The 21,685-nt window shown below is 33.8% G+C and overlaps 1 protein-coding gene across 1 annotated transcript in view; it reads right to left on the bottom strand.

The window, feature by feature from the left end:
* LOC143252963 (integrin alpha-PS2-like) overlaps positions 1-21,685 on the bottom strand; it is a 107,513-nt gene that overhangs the window by 48,066 nt on the left and 37,762 nt on the right. Inside the window, exons 7-9 of the mRNA XM_076505916.1 lie at positions 8,166-8,252; positions 7,422-7,510; positions 4,901-5,007 (exon numbers count right to left, since the gene is read on the bottom strand). Of these exons, the coding sequence (XP_076362031.1) occupies positions 4,901-5,007; positions 7,422-7,510; positions 8,166-8,252 (283 nt within the window). The remainder of the gene's footprint in view (positions 1-4,900; positions 5,008-7,421; positions 7,511-8,165; positions 8,253-21,685) is intronic.

The following is a 21,685-nucleotide window of genomic DNA, read 5'->3' as shown; positions in this document are numbered from 1 at the left end:
GGTTATTAAGTAGTATACGAAGGTAGTAAAATATTCCACAATAGGAAAATTCTAGAATGGGAAACAAAAGAAAAGGGCGATAATATAAACACCTCAATACAATTTTCTATTATAAATAAATAAAAAGCTTTCAAACTATTGAACACATTAGTTATTAATAGTTCCATTTAATATTTTTTGCAATGGTGGAGGATGGAAGTTTAATTAGTAGAAACGTTGGGTTATTTCATTTTTACTTCAAGAAATTTAAGGATAACTGCCTTTCACTCTCTCTAGCCGGTTGCGTGTAACGTATTTACCGTCATACGTTTATTTTAGTCCCTATGCTTATTTCTGTATAATTTTTTTTTAATGTGACGTATATTCGTCACTTTATATTGCCCAAGTCCGCCTGTTCTCGACACTTGTAGAGAATTCTTGAAAGCGAGTAGCAACAATATTTGTTTACGTAAACGCACTAGATCGTTCTTACCAAGTGAATTTTCGATAAACTCGTATTATTTGTAAAAAAATGCAGCCAACCGAGAGACAGGGAAGGGAGAATATTATTGAATAATTACAGTCAGTGGTCTATAAGCTCAGGAAGGTATAATTGTGATTAGCATATATTGATCAGAAAATTACAAAATTTGATCAGAAATATTTATAGATTTCGAACATTATAAGCAGTTCAGCTTCATTGAAATACTTTCGGTGTTATTATTTCTACGAGGACATTAAATATCTTTGCTTGAACGAGTCAGCTTTAACCTGTGTGAGGCCAACCGAACTGGCTTGTTTAAAGCTAGGTGCAACAATATCAACCCAGAATTAATTTGTTCGTTGTAGATCTGAATTATCGATAAAACATTCACTTCTAAATTGGATATGAAACTCAGTATTATCTCTAAGTTTGTAAACTGTTTCATAAATTTTTATGTTTGTATATTAAAATATATTTGTACTAAAAAAGGAAATTGTGTATATCAATCTTGTTGGCAAATAACATAAAGTTAATACATATTATCGTTTAAACATTTAATTAACTAATAAGCTCACATTCAAATTTCCGGTTATTTCAGATAGTAGCACCTAATGTACATAACGTAATAAATCGGAGATTTATCCGAAATAAAGTGTAAAACGTAATATAATAAATTGTGGAGTCGTGTCCAAGATTTGAATCAGAGACAAAATTCGAAATACATTACAATCCAAATCATAACATAGTGCCACTAAGATTTGATCATGTCTAATTATCAAGGTTTCTTGAATCACCCTTCTTCGAACAACTAGAAAAATATTAGAGAAATGAATTGGTTGAAATTGTGAAAATCTTAGAATAAGTAAAAAATTAATGAGAATAAATGAACTAAAACGTGTATTGTTGAAATATTAGTAGATGATGATTTATTGTATGAGGAAGCATTAAGGGAATATTTTAGTGTCTCCACTAGCTAAACAGATTTGAGAAATAAAGATAAGTTAGAAATAAAATTAAAACTTAAACAAATCGAGCTTGAACAAGCCTGCGTCGAAGTTGAAAAAAGACAAAGAGCAAATCCGTACTGAAGCAAAAAGAGAAAGTAAATGTATCGGGACCAAAAAGGAAATCATGCTGAAAGAAATGGAAATTAGACTCCACTACAATTGACTAAGGCAAAATGACAAATTTGAATTCAATCGATATATTACAGTACCGCCATTTAATGAAGATGAAGTTGATAAATATTTCTAACATTTTGAGAAAGTTACCCATTACATGGAATGGCCCACTGAAAAAATGGTTATTACTATTATAAAGAGTTTTAACTAGTAAAACCCAAGAAGCTTATGCTGCTATGTCTTTAGATAATTGCATCAATAATAATAGGATTAAAGAAGCTAATCTCAAAGCATATAAGTCAGTACCAGAGACATATTGCCAAAAGTTTCGAAGTTGTCGCAAGCAAGATAGCCAAACTGGTATGGAATTTGCCCACGAAAAAGGGATTTATTTCGATCATTGATGTATTTCTATGCATATTGGCAACAATTTCGCCAAATTAAGACAATTATGTCTAATTAATTAAAGAATTTACACGCTGTATAAGTGACAACTACAAAATTTATTTGGATGAAAAGAAAGTTTAAACAATATTGGAAGTAGCTTATTTTTCTGATGATTACTCTTAAAGATATAAAACAATTTTCATGAAAAGAAATTCTTGCCATTTCAGCAAAAACCGGTATCTGTCTAATCCATTAAAGTTGAGGATTCTTTTGAAAGATCGAACTTGTTTAGTGTGAAATCATAATACAGTCGAGATAAAACTTCACCAAGTCCTTCTGCTGTCATATGCATTTGTATCCACATATTGACGTAGTTTCACCAGATCACCCAATATCGTTTATTTGGTTTGGTTTTTTAAAATTTTGCACAAAGCTACACGAGGGCTATCTGCGCTAGTCATCCCTAATTTAGCAGTGTAAGGCTAGAGGGAAGGCAGCTAATCATCACCATCCACTGCCAACGCTCGAGCTACTCTTTTACCAACGAATAGTGAAAATGACCGTCACCTTATAACGCCCCCACGGCTGAAAGGGCGAGTATGTTTGGTGTGACGGGGATTTGAACCCATGGCCCTAGGATTACGAGTCCAGTGCCTTAACCACCTGGATACGCCGGGCCTGTTGATTTGGCCAATGACAAAAAAGGCTGATATAGTTAGGGAGGAATTTAGAATTTTGACAAATGACACTGCTAATCCCATACCCATACGTACTTTACGTGATGTTGAGGCGACTCAATCATTGTTGTTAGAAGGTATATTGCATTTAAACTCTAGTTCTGCCACTGGTGAGTCTATAATGACTCAGGATATTGAAGGTGGTTTTATTAATGTAACTTTTCGTAACATTTGTTTAATATCAGACCTAGTTTGGGACCAGTTGTGGTTGGAGTAAGACCTACTCTGCCAATTCAGGGTGTATCATTGCTGTTGGGAAACGATTGGAGTAAAGCTGTTGCCGAAATCAAAATGGGTTGAGAGCCCATCACTGTTTCATCTAAGGATGATGTCGTTGAGGAAAATACACAATACAAATTTGTTAACAGAAAGAGAATAATATAAAATTGTGATGATTTACATTTTCTTTACCTGATCTATAAAAGTATTTAGGAAAACGTTTTCCCATAAAACCATTTCAACCTATAGTCTGTTTTAAACATAATAAATCTGTTGAGCATATTCTCTTTAACTATAAAAATCAATTGAAGATATTAATCAAATGAAAGTTAAAAACGTACATTGTAGCTGTAATAATAGTGTTTTTTAATTTATCTTTCACATATTTATAGGAAACGTAGAAGTTGTTAAAGATAAAAATAACAATCAATTTTAAAGGTTTTAAATATAGAATTTTTAAACATACAAAAATGTGAAATCTTCCAATACTCAAGAGTTTTTTATTTAAAATTAATTACAAAGCTGCACAATGGTCTATTTTTGCTTTGCTCACCAGAGGTATCGAAAATCCGTTTCTAGAGTTGTAAGTCCATATATGCACATCTGTTACAAACGTTATGGATGTAAGCACTCAGCTACGTACTCTTATTTGATTTCTTACTTTTTATTTGATTTTTCTTGACTTTTCACAAGATTAACATCAAGTTTGAGTTTCATCTAACAGATATGGGATATTCCCAACACATCTGGGTGCTATTGCTGCAGACGTTACCCGCTATGAAAATAAGTTGACAACCTGGAGTGATAGCAGTAATAAGAGATATATATACATGCATATGCAGCATAAATGAGATCAGATATTTTGGTCGAAATATACTTTTAGGTAGTTTTCTGCTTATACCCACTTCTGAGATAAGTTTAGAAGTTTTAGAGAAATCATTTCTCAATGTTTATAGAATGAACAATATTTTTCTGTAACTGAAGGCAACCAAAGTACTCTGCAAAACGATATTTTGCTCGCTCAATTCATTCGTCGTCAATTCCATTTGATTCATATGTTTAATAAACAGTAACCACCAGAAACACTAAAACACGATACATTCGTTTGTTAGTTATCAATTTCGTTTTAGTTACATTAAAAATTTTGAAAATGTGTAACATATTTTTAAGGGTATTAAGAACTGCACTAAACGAAGATATATCATTTTTTTAAGAAGGTCATTATTGGAACTTGAGCTCTCAATATTTTATGGTTCGGTTGCGAATGCATAAGGTAAGATTATTATTGATGTTAAAATTGTAATTAGAAAACAGTCCAAAGTACTTGTCTAATTCATGAGAATATATTTAATTAAAAAATATTTCTCTGGCTTAAAATAAGTCTACAAAATGGAGAAAAATTCTTGTTTGGCACAAATATCCAATGACTCACTACAGAAGTAGTGTTTTTAAATACAATATTATTATATGATTATCATAGATATCGACTGGGATAAATATTACCATGTTGTGGAACTCCAAGTATGTTCGTATAATATGATGTTGATATAAATGATTATATGATGCCAAGAAAACTTTCTAATTTATGGCTTTGTTCATTTAATTCATTACTTTATTGATTTAATTCATGTGTTTTATGTAGTTTGAAAATTTATCAAAGATAAGCTATTTCGCAGCCATCACACCACAAATTCAATTTTCCAAAAACTTTAAATGTTTTAGAAACATATCTAGCATACACTTTGACTTAATTTCAATTTTTTGTAAATTTTTCTATATCATTTCTTCTACTCGAACATGAAGACATACTACCTATGGCTTTTAAAGTTTGCTTGTAAAACAGCTCCCATTTTAGAATTTTTACAACTATTTTAGTAGTTGTATACAACTAGTATAATTCAAACCAATACTGATTTTAACGATAGTTATTTTATCTAAAAACATCTTTAAAATTTACAAAATCTGCATCCTACCGATTACCATCGACGTCAGCCACACAAATCGCGTATCCAAAGTAAGCACCGAGCTGTTCTCCTGTAAGGTTTTGTATGTTCTTCAGAATTGTGGTAAAAAGTAACACCTAAACAATAAATAAAAATAAATTTATTGCGCACTCTATTAAATAGCGTGTTAAAGCTAAACAAAATTTAAATATACAAATTTAATTTTAAAAATTAAATAAAATGTTCATGGAATGTCCACTGTGTTGGTGATGTAAATTGCTATTCCACCTTTGGAACTCTTTAACATTCCCATCCAATTATTTTATTTTTAGTCATTGTTCTTATACTTTTGCCTATCTGATCAGCTATTAGGACGTGACTTTTTGATTCTTTTTTAAATAATTTTTACTGAACCCAAAGCACAGGTTTGTACTTTCTAATAATCTACCATCCTTCAGGAATGTAATTATTCACGTTCAGTCTGTCACTTTATTATTCCTATTCCTCATTACCATAATCCACCCTTTTATACTGTTAAAGCATGTGATCTGAGCAAATAACTAATAAAGCTCCAGGCAGTATTTAAATATAATTGAATAGAGATACAATAATGCATTTGACGGTTAAGAACACATTTACTGTTTCTCGAGAAACTGACTAGCAGAATCATCTGTAGATATCTCATGGGAAGACTTAAACATAAAACACAGATTTGGGAACTTAAGTTTCTTTAACATGCCTTTCGTTCCTGAAACTTTATAATGTTAAATTATATCTCTTTCAAAGGCAGAAAAAAACCTTTATAGATGTTGAGTACATTATATTAAAACGATTTTAAACATGCAAATCAGCTGTTCACGTGACAAAGATAGGTAGTACGAAATCGCCCAGAAATGGCATTAGAACTACATTTTGACATCGTGTAACATTTGTAGACAGTACGGTAAAACTGATTACAGCCCTTTTCGACAAAAGCATTCCATACACTGAGATCATAAAGATATGATCAGATCGGGGATTTAGAATTTCCAATAAAGGGATGTCCATTGTAATTAATGGTATTGGGAAACACGAGAATGTAGATCAACTTGGAACCAGCCATGCTAATAAGTGGGCATCTTGTATCTTGTAATAGGCAAGAATCCACGAAGACATAACTCAGTAGCAAATGCCTTCTACATGCCCTAAGCAACAGTATGTAATGCAATAAAGAAGAATCTCTACCGAAAAAGTGATACAAACAAACGTACATAAATTGCTTTCACTACACATCTATTCAACCATCACATACCTCAAACAGTTTGAGAACGAAATGAGTATTGATGCTATTCTATATGAATACATACTGCTCAAATCATCATATGCAATGTTTACCGATTTCTGTGTGATAATATGTTCAAATGTATGCTGGATGAAAAGCGAGCAAGGAGATGTGATATGCTTTGAAAATGATAGCCTTACGACAGAGTTTTTTGTAATGCAAATATTGGTAGCGAAAACTATAATACCTAATCTGTCAAAGGTAAAGATTATGAAATTTTGAAAGATGGGATTCCAGGTAGCCATAAGTTATAATCAGATTTTGTTGATTTTTTCATCACTTATGGGCGTTAGTTGTAACTACTGCAATCAGCAAAATAAAGTATCGAAATAAATATCTTTATCGATATTAATGAAGTTGAAACTACTTAGATATAAGAAATAAAACACATTTTTCTTAACAATAAAAAAATTCCATAAGTAAATTCTAAAGTGAAAAGAAGTTCTTTTCCCTAAACAGTCTCACAACAGTTTTTTTTAAACTTCCCATAAAAAATAATATAAACTAAATTAATTTTTGGAGCCAAAATTATATATCTTCTAGTAATATTTTGCTAAGTTTCATGTAATATGTCTAAGTATTTCCAATATGAGAATAAAATCAGTAAAGAGATATCAATGACATCATTCCAGTCTGAAAAAAGCAATGTAGAGTATTACATTCCATTGAATATTAATTGTATCTCTGAACTCCTCAAAAATAATAAATTCTTAGTCTATACAGATTGAATATTTTTGAAGTATCTCTTAACATGTCCCCCACTAGTATAGCGGTATGTCTCCGGATTTACAACACTACAATCAGCGGTTTGATTCCCCTCGGTGGGCTGACCAGATAGCCCTTTGTGGCTTTGCTATACGAAAAACACACACACACACACATCTCTTAACGAAGGTTTACGTGGATTGTACAGTTATTAAACAAGAAGAGTGTATTATTTCAAATACACATTGCTTATTTTATAATGCTGTCAGCAATACTTTTCAGGATTATAAAGTCAGTTATTTATGAAAAATTAGTCTTATTTGAAATGGCATTCTAGTTTGTAAACATGTTGAATTTCATGAAACTTTGATAGCAATCTACATAGTGATGTCTCATCACAGAATATTTCTTATTGCATTACATTTTCTATCATTTTATTTATGAGCATGTAACATTTTTACACTCTTCTTATAATTATTCTATTTAGTACTTTTAAGAGAGTTATTTATTACCAGGACTCTTTACCTTGCCATTTAACTCATGACCACGTGGCATGCCTACAGCTAAATCTGGATCGTCATCTCCAGTAAACTCTCCAACAGCGGCAGAATAACCTAAAATAAATGTTATAATCACTTTAAATGCATAAATTTATCTTTAAAGAAACAGCTTAACTGTGGTTTCTGTCTTCCAAGATCGCCATGTAAGACAATTTTATGATAAACTTTACGTTAGAAACTTGTATACCTTTATAAATGAAACTCTATTACATATATTAATGCAGTCCATCTGTTACACTATTGCATGTAGTTGAAAATGGTCAAAGAAAATGATAAAAGCATTTAGAAAGTAATTATTTAAAGCTAATAATGGGCTAACTGTACTTTGTCAGTTACCGAGAATCGACCACAATAATGGTTTATTTCAAATATCAAATAAAAAATCATATAAATTTATCAATGCAGCCTAACTGTCTAATATTTCATTGCAACTGGACTTAAATTGTGAATGAAAAATAGTAAAACCTATTCAATTTTAACTATGTAAGAAAAGTACTAAGTGCACTGACAGCATATTGCATATTTGAAAGCATATCTTGGAAACAACTAAATTATTTTTAGTTATGTTTAAAACTTGAATATGAAGCATTCCACATAAATATTTGGTACATTAATGTTCTATGAAAACTGTAACCAGAAAGAATATGGTTTATTTTATTTTAAAGATAACCACGTTTATCATTAATATCAATTACAGCATTTAACTAACCTAAGTAACTGTCATCTTCAGACTGTGGTGCTTCCGACGTGGAGTATAAATATTGTTTGGCTAAAAGATCTTGGGAGAACACTTGACCTATGAGGACACAATAGCACAAATGAAACCTATAATAATATTAAAGAATATGCCAAAAACGAACGTCAATTTCTAATTACTTTTGATGTGATAAAACTCAGATAAACACTAAATGAGTCTCATACACTAGTCTCAAGATTATGTTTCATTTAATCTCTAATCTCTGGACGCTGTCTCTTTAGTTTCGACCCAAGACTACAGATAACCTAAAAATTTGTAGCTGCTGCAGTGAATTCATGAAAGTGATTGCTAAAATGTCCATTCCAAGCTAATAATAACAGTAACTTACTTATCAACTGTAGCCAGTTATTAGGTTACCTAATCATGAGTAATTACAACGTCACTCTGGAGCCCGATGTGTGACATCATACATAATTAATAAACAAATGACATGTAAGTTAGTAATTAATGCTGTAATAGTACGTGTCTATCGGATTGATTCTGGCATCCTACTCGATTTGTGTCAATACTGGCCCTTTTTCTATGAGCCTGCAGTGTTGCTGTATCGTGTGATGAGTGCTGACCATCAACACTTGGGCCAATGGCGGAACTGTATTATTAGGCTTTACAACATTTATTACATATATATACCCAAAAAATATTTTTGATATCAAAACTTCAAGTTATACAATTGACTTATTAATATATCTTGTAGTAAACACATCACTATCACATATATTTTTATATCACTACTATATAAATATACAAAAGTACACGTCATATTTTGCTTATTTATTTATTTATTTTTACTGGATGCCAACTGAACATACGCATTAGTATTATATTTATAAATACATTGTTATTAAAATTTTCCATATAACTTACGAAATGTTATAACATTTTTATAGCCACAATTATAAGTTGTATTGACTCAAAAATATAAATATTTCAAAGTATTTTATTTGTAATTATTATCTTACGCACTAATTTACAAAAATATAGACCACACAAAAAGAGGTTAGTATTTTAAATTTGTTAGGTGTTGAAAGAAACAATTTTACTAAATCTATCATTTAGGCTTAATATATGATACATCAATTTAAACGTCATTTGTCTGCGAACAAAATAAAACGTATGATTGGAAAGGTATCTCAGACCAATGCTTTGTCTTCTGTGTCTCCTGACAGGTAGGACTGCACCATGGATGAGGATACCGTGTGTCGAGGTCTTAGGAATAGACTGAGCAGCTGCCTGAATGATAAAGCCAGTTTCTGCTACCACACAGTCGTCTATCAATGATAGACAGATGATGGTTAGATTACGTTCTGAAAGAGTAGTGAAGGATGGCCAGTTGGTTTGGTCCAATTTCCACCAAGACATATAGGTTGGGTAGAATCGATCATGACCAATCTTCCTCAAAACGATAGGAGAATGATCACTGTCTCATGGGTCACTGTCAACTCTCCAAGAAAAGTAAAGGGAAGAAGATAGAGATATCAATGATAATAAAGAACTAACTAGGTGTGTAAAATATATATAAGAACTAGTATTGGAGAGAGAAAGGTTGCGATCCAAGAGCAAATGCTCTATGGAACAGCTCATCCCACCAATATCACCGCCATTCCAGAGGGGAATGTGTTCATTAAAGTCTCCGAGGAGTAAAAATGGAGATTGCAACTATTCCACAAGAGCTTTAAGGTCTGATTGATCAAAGTTTCATCAGGAAACAGGTAGAGAGAGCAAACAATGATGGTAAGATCCAAGGAAACACAGCAATGGCCTTCAAGTATGTATTTAGTTGAAAAATTAGGGTGAGCATCTGACACCTTTCCATGAACTCCTCCATTACATAACCAGTCATTATGGTATAAAAACTACCGAAACGTTACTGTATTAGCAGGTTTCAGAAATGTTTCCTGTAAAAAAAACCACAGAGAATGATAAGAATCAATCAAGGCCTTAATGTCATTCAGATTAGAATGGAAACCTCGACGGTTCCATGTACCAAAGTGGTAATTTTTATTTAGGAGGAGGAGAACTGCATGGAATACCTTTCAGTTTACGACCACGCTGTTTTTTCTTTATTAGTAGAAGGTCTATAGACTTCCATGGATTTTGCCCTGGGTCGAGCGGATAGGTCTCTGTCAGTAGACGAAGATTCCAGAGACTATAGGCGTAAATGAATAATCATTCCACATCTTAGGGCCGAGGAAAGTGGATCCACACAGACGTCAGAAGCTGGGGTTAAAGGAAGTGGGCTTGGGCAGTCAATGGAAGGAATGGTGAGGACACAGACAGAGATAGACAGACATGGGTGGAGAACGACTATGTTAGAGACATAGAAAGATCTGTCTACACTCATATTGTAACAATAAAATGCAGTGCAGCAGCATATATCCTAGATGGAGTAGAGAACAACAACATTCGAACCTGTGGAGAAGAAGTGTTATTAATGTTTTTTTCTTAAAATACTATACTTTTTCTCCTCCACCCACTGATACCAATAACAAAACTAAGAGGGGTCGGAACAACTGCAATTAACACAGTGAGATTCCAGATCACACTCGTAGGCACTGTGGGCTTTGCCACCACAAGGAACACATATCAAAAAACCACAACATGATGCTTTCAAATGACCAAAACACTGTCATATGGAAACATATGAGAGGGTTAGTAATATATGGTTATACCACACAGTTTAGATAACCTGCCTTGACAATGGCAGGTGTACATGGTGATGTATATAAAAAAATAAGAACGTTGGTAGACAGCATAGTTCTGTCCTTGTGAGTATAGATACATCACACTGCAGACATTCCTTGGTTGGAAAAACCAGCTAGAATCTCCAACTTGGGAATGTTTTTCAAATCCCTCTCAACAATAACTCCTCATGAGTATATCCCCAAAAGCCTTCGAATTCTAGAGAAGTTCACTGTGTTGCAGGGTACGTGTTTCCACCAAGATGTTCCCAGGATATATCTTTTTGGCAGAATTTGGAGAGCCAGCAAGCACTTCTAATTCATTTTGAATCAAAAAGAGAGATAAAGAATGAAGGATTAAAAAACGAGAGTAAAGGATCTAACAATGATTGTGACTTAGACCAGAGTCATCTATATGTGATCATTTACCAAAAAATTGTCTTTTTTATTATTTTACTTTTATGTGGATTTGAGGTATTTATAATGGAAAGAGAAAGATTAAGTGCCCACTCATCCTATCCTCCATGGAGTCTTACAAAGTGATACACTACAATGCCAAACAAGGACACTGCAGCAACGTCAGGGTTTCATGAGCACTGTACCCAACAGCAATATCATATACAATGCCCACAATACCTGTTGAGAATGTCACATGCTGATACTCAGTTGACCCTATCATAACAAGACCAGCTGACTGACCCTGATTGAAAAGTATAAGATAATAAGTAGCATTTTTATACCCGAAATGAAAATCACATTGCGTGTGAACTATTCTGATTCTGAGTGCATGTAACTACATTAAGTAAGAATTGTTTTATTTTAAATAGTAAAAAAAATTCAAAATTAAATATCTTCTTTTTGAAAACTACAGAATCTTATGATCATGCAAGACAAATTTAAAACTATTTCGTCAACTGGTTTACTTTTTTAAGAACTTTAACGAGAGTTTCACACCTCATCTCTTGCAATTTCATCTGCACAATATCTAGTACCTTCTAAATAAAGTAAACCTTTATATTTCATTTTATCTATTAACTCTAGATATCATCATGAACGTAGAGTGCAATGAAATTATTAAATTTAAGAAATGGAAATATGTACATACCTTTTAATTTTTAATAGATCTTTTTTTAATCTTCTTTTTTCATATGTATAATTTCACATCTTTATCTATTCACTTATTGTTTATTTTTCTTTCCAATTCTCTGTCTTGATTCAGTTATGCCAAGCTGTTCCGGTCAACGTAACCCCGTGGTTGTAATAGTTATTACAGTACAAACATCGTCTACAAACTATTTCACTAATGCTTGTATACACGAATGACGCAATCAAACTACAAGTCAAACTACATCCAGTTAAATGCATACAATAATAAACATTTTAAATAATACATAACTAATTAAAATATAAACGTAAAACCTAAAAGCAAGTTAACTATTTATCAAAACTAATATATATAAAACGAGAAACACTTGTCAAACATAAGGAACACTTCAAGAGAACAATGGACTAAGTTTCTTTTCTCTCTCATACTACAAATCCATTTACAGTGGTACCTTGGTTCTCGAACTTAATCCGTTCCAGAAGGCTGTTCAAAACCGAATCAATTTTTCCCATAAGAAATACTGTAAATTAAATTAATCCGTTATAGACCTCCAAAAATTACGCATTATGAAGCATTTTAAGTAAAAATATTGCTTATTTATACCTGTATAATAATACTTACATGCATAAAGTCAACCACAAAACTATAAACACAATAAAAAACATTAAATGAAAATTTAACTGCCATTTACCTGTGCTGAGGAGAGCTGATGGCGTAAGTGAAAGGTGGTAAGGAACGTGGAAAGTAGGGGGGTTATTATTGTTTAGAAGGGGAGTCACCTTCCATAAAAATGTCAGGTAACTCTCCTTCTGGGGTTCTTTCTCTTTTCTGTCTCTTTGCACCGCTACAACCTGCTAGAGACTCACTGGACCTATTTCTCACTAAAAACTTGTCTAATGAGGTTTGTTACTGCCTGCATTTTAAAATGTTTCTGAAGTAAAACATGGCATTGTCATTGAAAAGGTTTATGCTGCAGTTTGATACAGATTTGTCAGGGTGAAATTTTTCGCACATTTCCTTGATTAGTGAACTAGGAACATCCTCCCTTCTCTCCTTCTCATCTGAAGACACTTCCTCAGCTGCTTTCTGTTGCTGCTCCTTCTGAAGGTCTTGGAGTTCTTCCGTGGTGAGCTCAGTGTTGTGGTTTTTCACCAACTCCTACACATCATCACTACTCACATTCAAGCCCATACACTTACCTAGTGAGACAATATCCTAGACAACAGGCTCAGCCTCAAAGCCTTCAAAGTCTCTATCTGCTACTAAGTCTGGCCACAATTTCTTCCAGGCTGAGTTCATGGTCCTCAAAGACACTTCCCTCCAGGCTTTGTCTGTGATCCTCAAGCAATGGAGGATATTAAAGTGATTTTTCCAGAACTCTCTGATAGTTAACTCTGTGTCAGAGGTCACTTCAAAGCACCTTTGAAACAGTGCTTTGGTGTACAGTTTCTTAAAGTTCGATATGACCTGCTGGTCCATGGGCTGAATGAGAGGAGTCGTATAAGGGGGCAAGAGCTTCACCGTAAGGAAACTGTACTCCTCCAACAACCCGTCCTCTAAGCCTGGTGGGTGAGCAGGTACATTGTCCATCACAAGAAGTGCCTTGAGTGGTAACTGTTTTTCCGTGAGGTAATTCTTTACACTTGGGGCAAACACTTCATGGACCCACTCCATAAAAATTACCTGGTTACCCATGCTTTACTATTAGCCCTGCACATGACATTTAGTTTACTTTCAAGACATTATTTTTCTTAAAAACAAGCAAAGGCACACAAGCAAAGATTTAAGTTTTAAGTCTCCACTTGCATTACTACATAACAATAGAATTCGGCTGCCCTTCATTGGCTTGTGTCCTAGCAATGATGTAGTTCCTCTTTGGCATTTTCTTCCAAAAGAGACTTGTCTCATCACAGTTGAACACTTGTTGGGGAATAAAACCCTCAGCTTATACATAGTTCTTAAATTCCCTAATAAATTTATCAGTAGCGTCTTTGTTAGAACTGCCACCCTCCCCATGTCTCACCACACTATGTATGTCACTTCTCTTCCTAAATTTTGCAAACCACCCCATACTAGCCTATAAGGCATCACTTGTATTTTTCTGAATAGATGTCCTGCATGATCGGCGACAGCTAGGGGTAAATTATGAGCAATGACGAATTGCGTGAACATCACTTCTGCATTTATGGTTTTATATTCTGAATTCTTACTAATAAATATCGTTATCTGCATCGTTTTTGTCTTCGCCTCAGCCTTTTGTTGGTGAGATGCCGATTTTGTATGTCTGGAACAATCGTTTATCCCGCCATGTGCCACAGAAAAATTGATGTGACAAACTGTACAAAATGCATAACTGTCACTGACTTTTGAAGCAATGACCGGATATTTTGCACTATACTCTTTCTTAAATTTTTGATTCACAGTTTTAGTCCTTTTAGATTTACCAGAAACAAGACATACTGGTGAACGAGGCCTCTTTTTTTCTATCTTGTGAACGATCGCATTAGTGTTTCTATGCTGCTTAGGAAACGAGAAATACTCATCTACGCAAGCGCTGATTGGCTAATAAGTACTGATGACGTAACTATGGATTCCCCCACGTACCCAGTATGAAGAAGCACCGCATTCAAGTTATTGATAGACGTCGGAGATACAAATATTTTTTATTATTTCAAGCCCAAGCATGATTATCTCAAGTAGCCATTTGGACTATGTCTTTTATTTATTATCAAAATTTATTTGTATCTTACTAGAAATTTTCCTTTCACCCCTTTCAAGCCCTAGAGGAACAATTTATCACTTTATTATATAGGCCTGTATAATATATAATAATTTGGGAGTTACAACAAGTCGTAATATTTTTCTGTATGAGCGTATAGTCATAGCCTGATTATGTGAATAAGGTAAGAAGTATTGGCAATTTTCTACATAGGATTATAATTTGTAGCTCTTTGTAGGTCATAAATGGTTCATATTATCTTAGGTATTCATCCAACTAATGGAATTGGTGGAGATAAAACACACTAGAAAATGTTGATATATTTGCTCCCAAACTAGTAGTGCATATGTTATGTACCACGAAAAAATAGAGCATTAATTAAATATGGCCTTGGATTAAGGGTGAATTTTGTTCTTGAAGGAGAAGTGAAGACAATGATCCTTTGGAATGAACTGTCAGAAGCAGCCACATCAGGAAGAACTGAAGGTATACTCACACAGTATAATAGCTGTATTAAAAATAAATACTACTTCATACTTTGTTGTACATTGCCTTAGTAATTATATTTTCATAATTATCTCTATAGAATTAACTCGAATTTTGTAACTTTAATTTATCCTTTACTAGTTTAGCTTGAAACTTTATGACTTTGCAAAATGTGCAAAATTATTTTTACTATTTTATTTAATTTCATGATTATTGGGAGGTAGATATAGATTCACGATTTAAAATATATACTATTATTACTATTTGATAATGTTAATACGCTATGATATTTTTAATCTCTAAATATATAATAAGATGAATATGTTTTATCCACAAAAACTAATAAACATGAAAAAGGTGTGGGAAATTTCAAACCTCCTACTGTTAAGTGTGTATGGTGTGTTAAGCGTTGTATGTGTATGAATCAGTAATAAACGTAAGAACTCAAAATAATACTGAAGTAACAGTGGCGGGCATTTATTGCTCGCCAAGCAAAGTACTAGATGTTAATCTTTTACATTCCATATATAACTACAATCCCAATACAGTAATTATAGGAGATTTAAATAGTAAACATATCACATCCAACTGTAGATGTATAAACCCAAACGGTAAAATACTTTATACATTTCATATTAGCTGAAACTAATATGATCTTGTTAAATGATGCAACACCGACACATATCTCGTACGCACATTGCACTAGTGAAATACTGGACTTATGCCTGTGTTCGTATAATATGAGTCGTAAATTCGTAAACTTCTCTGTTGGTCACGATTTAGATAGTGACTACCTTCTAGTCTGGTGTATCTTCAATCTCACCCCCCACTTAAACAAAATTAAAGTAAAAGATATATTAAATTAAAAAAAGCTAACTGGCCACAATTTAAATCTGTCATAGAACAAATTTTACCAACTGAAGTACTAAACTTCCCCGTGGACGCATCGGGTGTAGATGAATATAGTCATATAATCTCTGAGTGCCTAAAACGTGCAGCCAAAAGCTCAATACCGAAACAAAAACACTTTACAACAACACACTCATGGCAATCACATCAAGAAATAATACACTTAATAAAAGAAAGAAGAAAACTACGCAGACAGTACGTACAAAATCGAAACCAAACACTAAAAGCACAAATAAACACTATAAGAAATAAAATAAGACATCAAATCCGACAACAAAAACAAGACAGTTGGGACACCTTCTGCTCACAATTAAATCACAAAACATATCCAAAACAATTCTGGACACGCTTGAAAAGATATACTAACACAGGAAAAACAAACAAAGAACACCCACCACTCGAATTACATGGCAAAACAGCTTACACTAACATAGAAAAAGCGGAGATATTTTAAAGACCACCTGGAACACACGTTCAAAACATACCATGAACCAGACATGAACAGATACTTCTATAATAAAGTCAATAACTTTGTTGAACACAACAAAACCATATACATACCAAAATTCCCAGTAAATACATTAATTATACCAGAGAAAACAACAGACTAGAGCACTCATCAACTAATAAAAGATATAACAGTAACGGAAGTACTAACAGCTATCAAAAACACAAAAACAAAGCACTTGGAGAAGATGGTATACAAGCTATCCTCCTAAAACATAGTACTGCCTTATTTAACTTATCACTATTAGCTGTTTCTTGGAAGGAAGCAGTAATATTAATGTTCCAGAAGGAAGGAAAGCCAGTAAATAAACCAAACAATTACCGCCCAATTAGCCTAATCAGAAAGAATAATTAGTAACCGACTATCTATATACTTAAAAGTAAATTCAAAATTACCCTAAATTCAAAACGGATTTAGAAAATACAGACAAACTACAGATCACCTAATCAGATTAACAGAAACAATTACAGACAGCTTTAACAAAAACAAATGCACTATAGCTTGCTTTCTCGACATTGAGAAAGCATTTGACACGGTGTGGCATAGCAGATTAGGCCACAGGTTAACGGAAATGGATTTACCCCATGGAATTATTCGCTGGTTATCTAACTGCCTGGACAATAGAACGTGTAAAGTAGATGTGAATGGGGCCCAGTCAGGGTCCTTTTCACCTGAGGCAGGAGCCCCACAGGAAGGGGTAGTTAGCCCTATCTTACTTATCACGTCGGACCTAAATTTAGGTTTTGCATCACAATTTGCTGACAATGTAGCGGTCTGGAAAAGTGTCCCCACTCCTTCAATTGCAGTAACAAACCTCCAACCAATCCTGAATAATTTAGAATACTGCAAGAAATATAGAATAAAAATAAATACTCCGAAACCAAAGTAATATTATTCAGCAGATTAAATAAACTGAAAAAAAGATCCACCTAAGTTATACATGAATGGATCACTTTTACAGATTGCTACTTCAGCTAAATTTTTAGGATTAACCTATGATACCAAATTAACGTGGATACAGCATACAAACAATATCCTGATTAGAATCTGGAAAAGAGCAAACTATGCAAGACATAAAAATCAAGGAACATCACCTGATAATATAATAAAAATCTACAAAACATACATTAGACCTGTAATAGAATACGCATTTCCTGCCTGGATAAACATAACACAAAAACAATTACAGGAACTACAAAAAATAATACAAAATTCAATCTTAACTTTAGTACATAAAGTACCACGTTGCACTTCATCCACATTCATGCACAAGCATGCAAACATAGAGACAATATCTGAAAGACTCTTGCATAATGCACTAAACTATTTTAATAAGAATTGGCATAAAAATGATTTAATGTGTGATCTCGACAGATACTACGAACATGATGAGCATAGTCCTAAGTACCTCTCTCCTATAAACACAGGGTGGCCCGTAAGTCTACAAATATGTTATTTGTCAGTCTACATATGTTATTATGTTATATTCAATTGCGCATGAATTATAAATTTGTTTCTTATTTTATCAGAGAAATATGGCCGATGTAAGCCCATGTTGAGGAAAATACCTCACAGAACATGACGTCGCATAATATTATGCAGCGAGAATAAGGGACAGCACACAGATACACTGGATACATAAGATATATGGATGGGTAGGGACTTACGGGCCACCCTTTATATATTTAAGAAATATAAAGTCAGTTATTCACCATGCACTAGACGCTTAAAATTAGTTTTATTTTGTTTCATTTTTATGCTTTTTTATTTATTATTTTTTCTTTTATTTCCTTTTTTATTTTATTTTTATTATTATTATTTTAATTTTTCCGAAAATTTATATAAAAAAGGGAAAATACATATATAAGTGAAAAACACCGAAAAAGAAAATAAAAAAATGGAATAGAAGTAAAAAAAATTAAAAAAATGGATAAAAAAAGGCAAGTCAAGACAATACATGGGCATTGCCCTGAAAAGGGCTGGAGTACTGTGGGATATTCTGGCCCAAAATCTACAACAACAACAAATTCTTACTAGTAGCCGACATGAAAGTTAGGGATGGAGGAAAAGGTCTTGTGCACCTGACCCTCCTGGGTATTCAAAAATTAAACATACCCAAATACCCACAAAGAAGAAGCGAAGCGAAGTGTGATTTGATATAGAAAGTATAATGTACTGTGACATCTATTATGCACTCGTTCCCGCACTGTATATATGTTCACCAGAATGTTAACTATATTTGTAATTTTCATAGATCATAAATAGATGACACAGATGATAAGTCACACAAACTAAATTATAAAATAACGAAAGAGAAAAGGACGGTTAGTATTCTTCAGCCACAAGAAATTCCTCTTTCTAATTTTATCAATCAAGGTAAAGTTTTTAACCAAAGTTTCATAAACTACAAGAGAACATGTGACTCCATTTAAATTTACTACCATGACAGAAAAATTTCTTACCATTCTGTGCATAACTGAGGTAATATTAATGATTGTCATTTTATTTGCAGCACAACCACACAATTCTTCCAGTGTAATAAATGTTCAAGCCATAACAACTTGATGTTTTTAACCTTCGGCACAAACTTCATAACCTATGACTGCAACACTAAGGATGTCAAGAAATTCTTTGCAAAACATATCAAACGAATATCATTTGGGACGGTTGGAAACCTTGATTAATTTCCATGTAGTGGTAATTATTTTTAAGTGTTTTTAATATGCATATGATGCTTTTAAAATGTGCTCCTTCTGTTGGAATATAATTTAGTTGATGTTGACAACCAACTTGATCTGCAAAAAATATTTTATGTTTTATGAGACAATGACTCAAGGGTATGCTGGTAAATATTAAAATTGATAGCAGATGATTGTGCAGTATTCAAATTTGTTGTCTTCCATTTAGATTATTTTTTGCTTGATTTGCTTATCGCAGAAAAGATGCAACAGCAACAATTGCAACATACATTGCTGTGAACCAAATTCTTCGCCATCTAACAAACACAGAAACCAAGAGTGCAGAACTACCTAAAGACGTCTCTTTTTTCCAGTTTCTACTTTTTACACCATGGAAACCATCAGAAGAAAACTTAGACATGGTTAATGTGAATTTAAAGGAAGAAATAGTATTGTTAGTTAGTTTGCTTTTGAATTTCGCACAAAGCTACTCGAGGGCTATCTGTGATAGCCGTCCCTAATTTAGGAGTGTAAGACTAGATGGAAGGCAGCTAGTCATGACCACCCACCGCCAACTTTTGGGCTACTCTTTTACCAACGAATAGTGGGATTGACCGTCACATTATAACGCCCCCACGGCTGAAAGGGCGAGCATGTTTGGCGCTACGGGGATGCGAACCCGCAACCCTCAGATTACGAGTCGCACGCCTTAACACGCTTGGCTATGCTGGGTCAAAAAACAAAACGAGCATGTTTGGTGCTACGGGGATGCGAACGCGCGACCCTCAGATCACGAGTCGCACACCTCAACCCACCTCGTCATGCCGGACAAGAAATAGTGAGCTTTTCCATTAATAATATAGGTAAGATAAAGATAATAAAACTATTAGCGAAGGAAAAAGTAGAAATCTATTTTATTAATAAAGTATTACACATGTTTATTGTAATGGTATGTAGTACCACATTATTTGTAAAATGCAAATATTAGAGGGCCTTTAGATTGCAGGTAATTCACCTGGGATAAACAAGAGACATTAACACAAAAAGAAAATGTCTCACATAACGACTCCTGTTATTCTCAATCCATTGGCAAGACAAATAAATTGGAATTGTGCACATTGCAAACGTGCATTTAAGAATGTGAAATTGAAACTGTTGTTATCCACAGGATTATTTATTTCATCTCTATGTTTATTTAAGTTCAGTAACTGTTATTATTCATCAGTGTATGAACATGCTCAACTAGACATTTGTTTATTGTTTATCCTTTTCGGAATATAGTAATAGATACACTGTTGGCCAAAATCTTAAGGCCAATGAACATAAAGAAAAAATACGCATTTTGCGTTGTTAGACTCAACCAATTATTTGTGTAGAGCTTCGAATAATGAAAATAAGAAAAGGGAAAATAATAATAAAAAACCTTTTTAGCATTTAATAGGGAAAATGTGAACACTACGAAATTAGTCTAAATACTAGCTGGTCAAAAGTTTAAGCTCATACCAAAAGGAAGTCCTAAATAGGGTAGGAAATGCCTAACAAGAAGTCTCAGTAATGAGTAGTCACTGCGAATAACTTTAAACATTCGCTTTGGCACGGTCGATATATGCATTTGCAGAAGGCTGGATGGAATGTTATTCTAAGTGGTGAAGATGGCTTCATAAAGATCGTGCACTGTTTGGAATTGACGTCCATTTCTATAGACTTCCCTTGCCATCCACCCCCAAACATTTTCAATGGGGTTCAGTTCGGGCGAACATGCTGGATGGTCCAAAAGAATCACGTTATTCGTCACGAAAAAGTCCTTTGTCCTGAAGGCATTGTGGATTGCAGCGTTGTCCTGCTGAAAGATCCAGTCATTTCCACACAAGCAAGGGCTTTCAATCAATAAGGATAATATCTCCAACATGCCAATGTAGCCAGCTGCTGTTTGACGCCCCTGTATAACCTGAAGATCCATTGTTCCATGGAAGGAGAAAGCACCCCAGATCATGATGGAACCTCCTCCACTGTGTCGTGTAGAAATGTCTCCGGTGGGATATCCTTATCGTACCAGTGACGTTGGAAGCCATCTGGACCATCCAGGTTAATTTCTTTCTCATCAGAGAACAAAACCTTCGTCCATTTTTCTATGTCCCATGTTTGGTGCTTTTCAGCAAAGTTTAACCGAGCTGTTTCGCGGTGTGGAAGGAGGCGTGGCCTTTGAAGACGTTTATGGTTTTTAAAGCCTTTCTCTCGTAGATGCCGTCTTATTGTAGCTGAGCTGCATTTTACATCCGTAAGAGCCTTAATATGGTTCGCCGATCGGCTGGAGTCTTGCTAGACAACCCGTCGAATCCTCCTGCTCCTCGGTGAAATTTTCTTGGGCCGACCACTTGAAATTCTCGTT

This window comes from Tachypleus tridentatus, chromosome 6, assembly GCF_004210375.1.
Source record: "Tachypleus tridentatus isolate NWPU-2018 chromosome 6, ASM421037v1, whole genome shotgun sequence".
NCBI classification, from domain to species: domain Eukaryota; kingdom Metazoa; phylum Arthropoda; class Merostomata; order Xiphosura; family Limulidae; genus Tachypleus; species Tachypleus tridentatus.
This window is presented reverse-complemented; position numbering and strand designations above follow the sequence as displayed.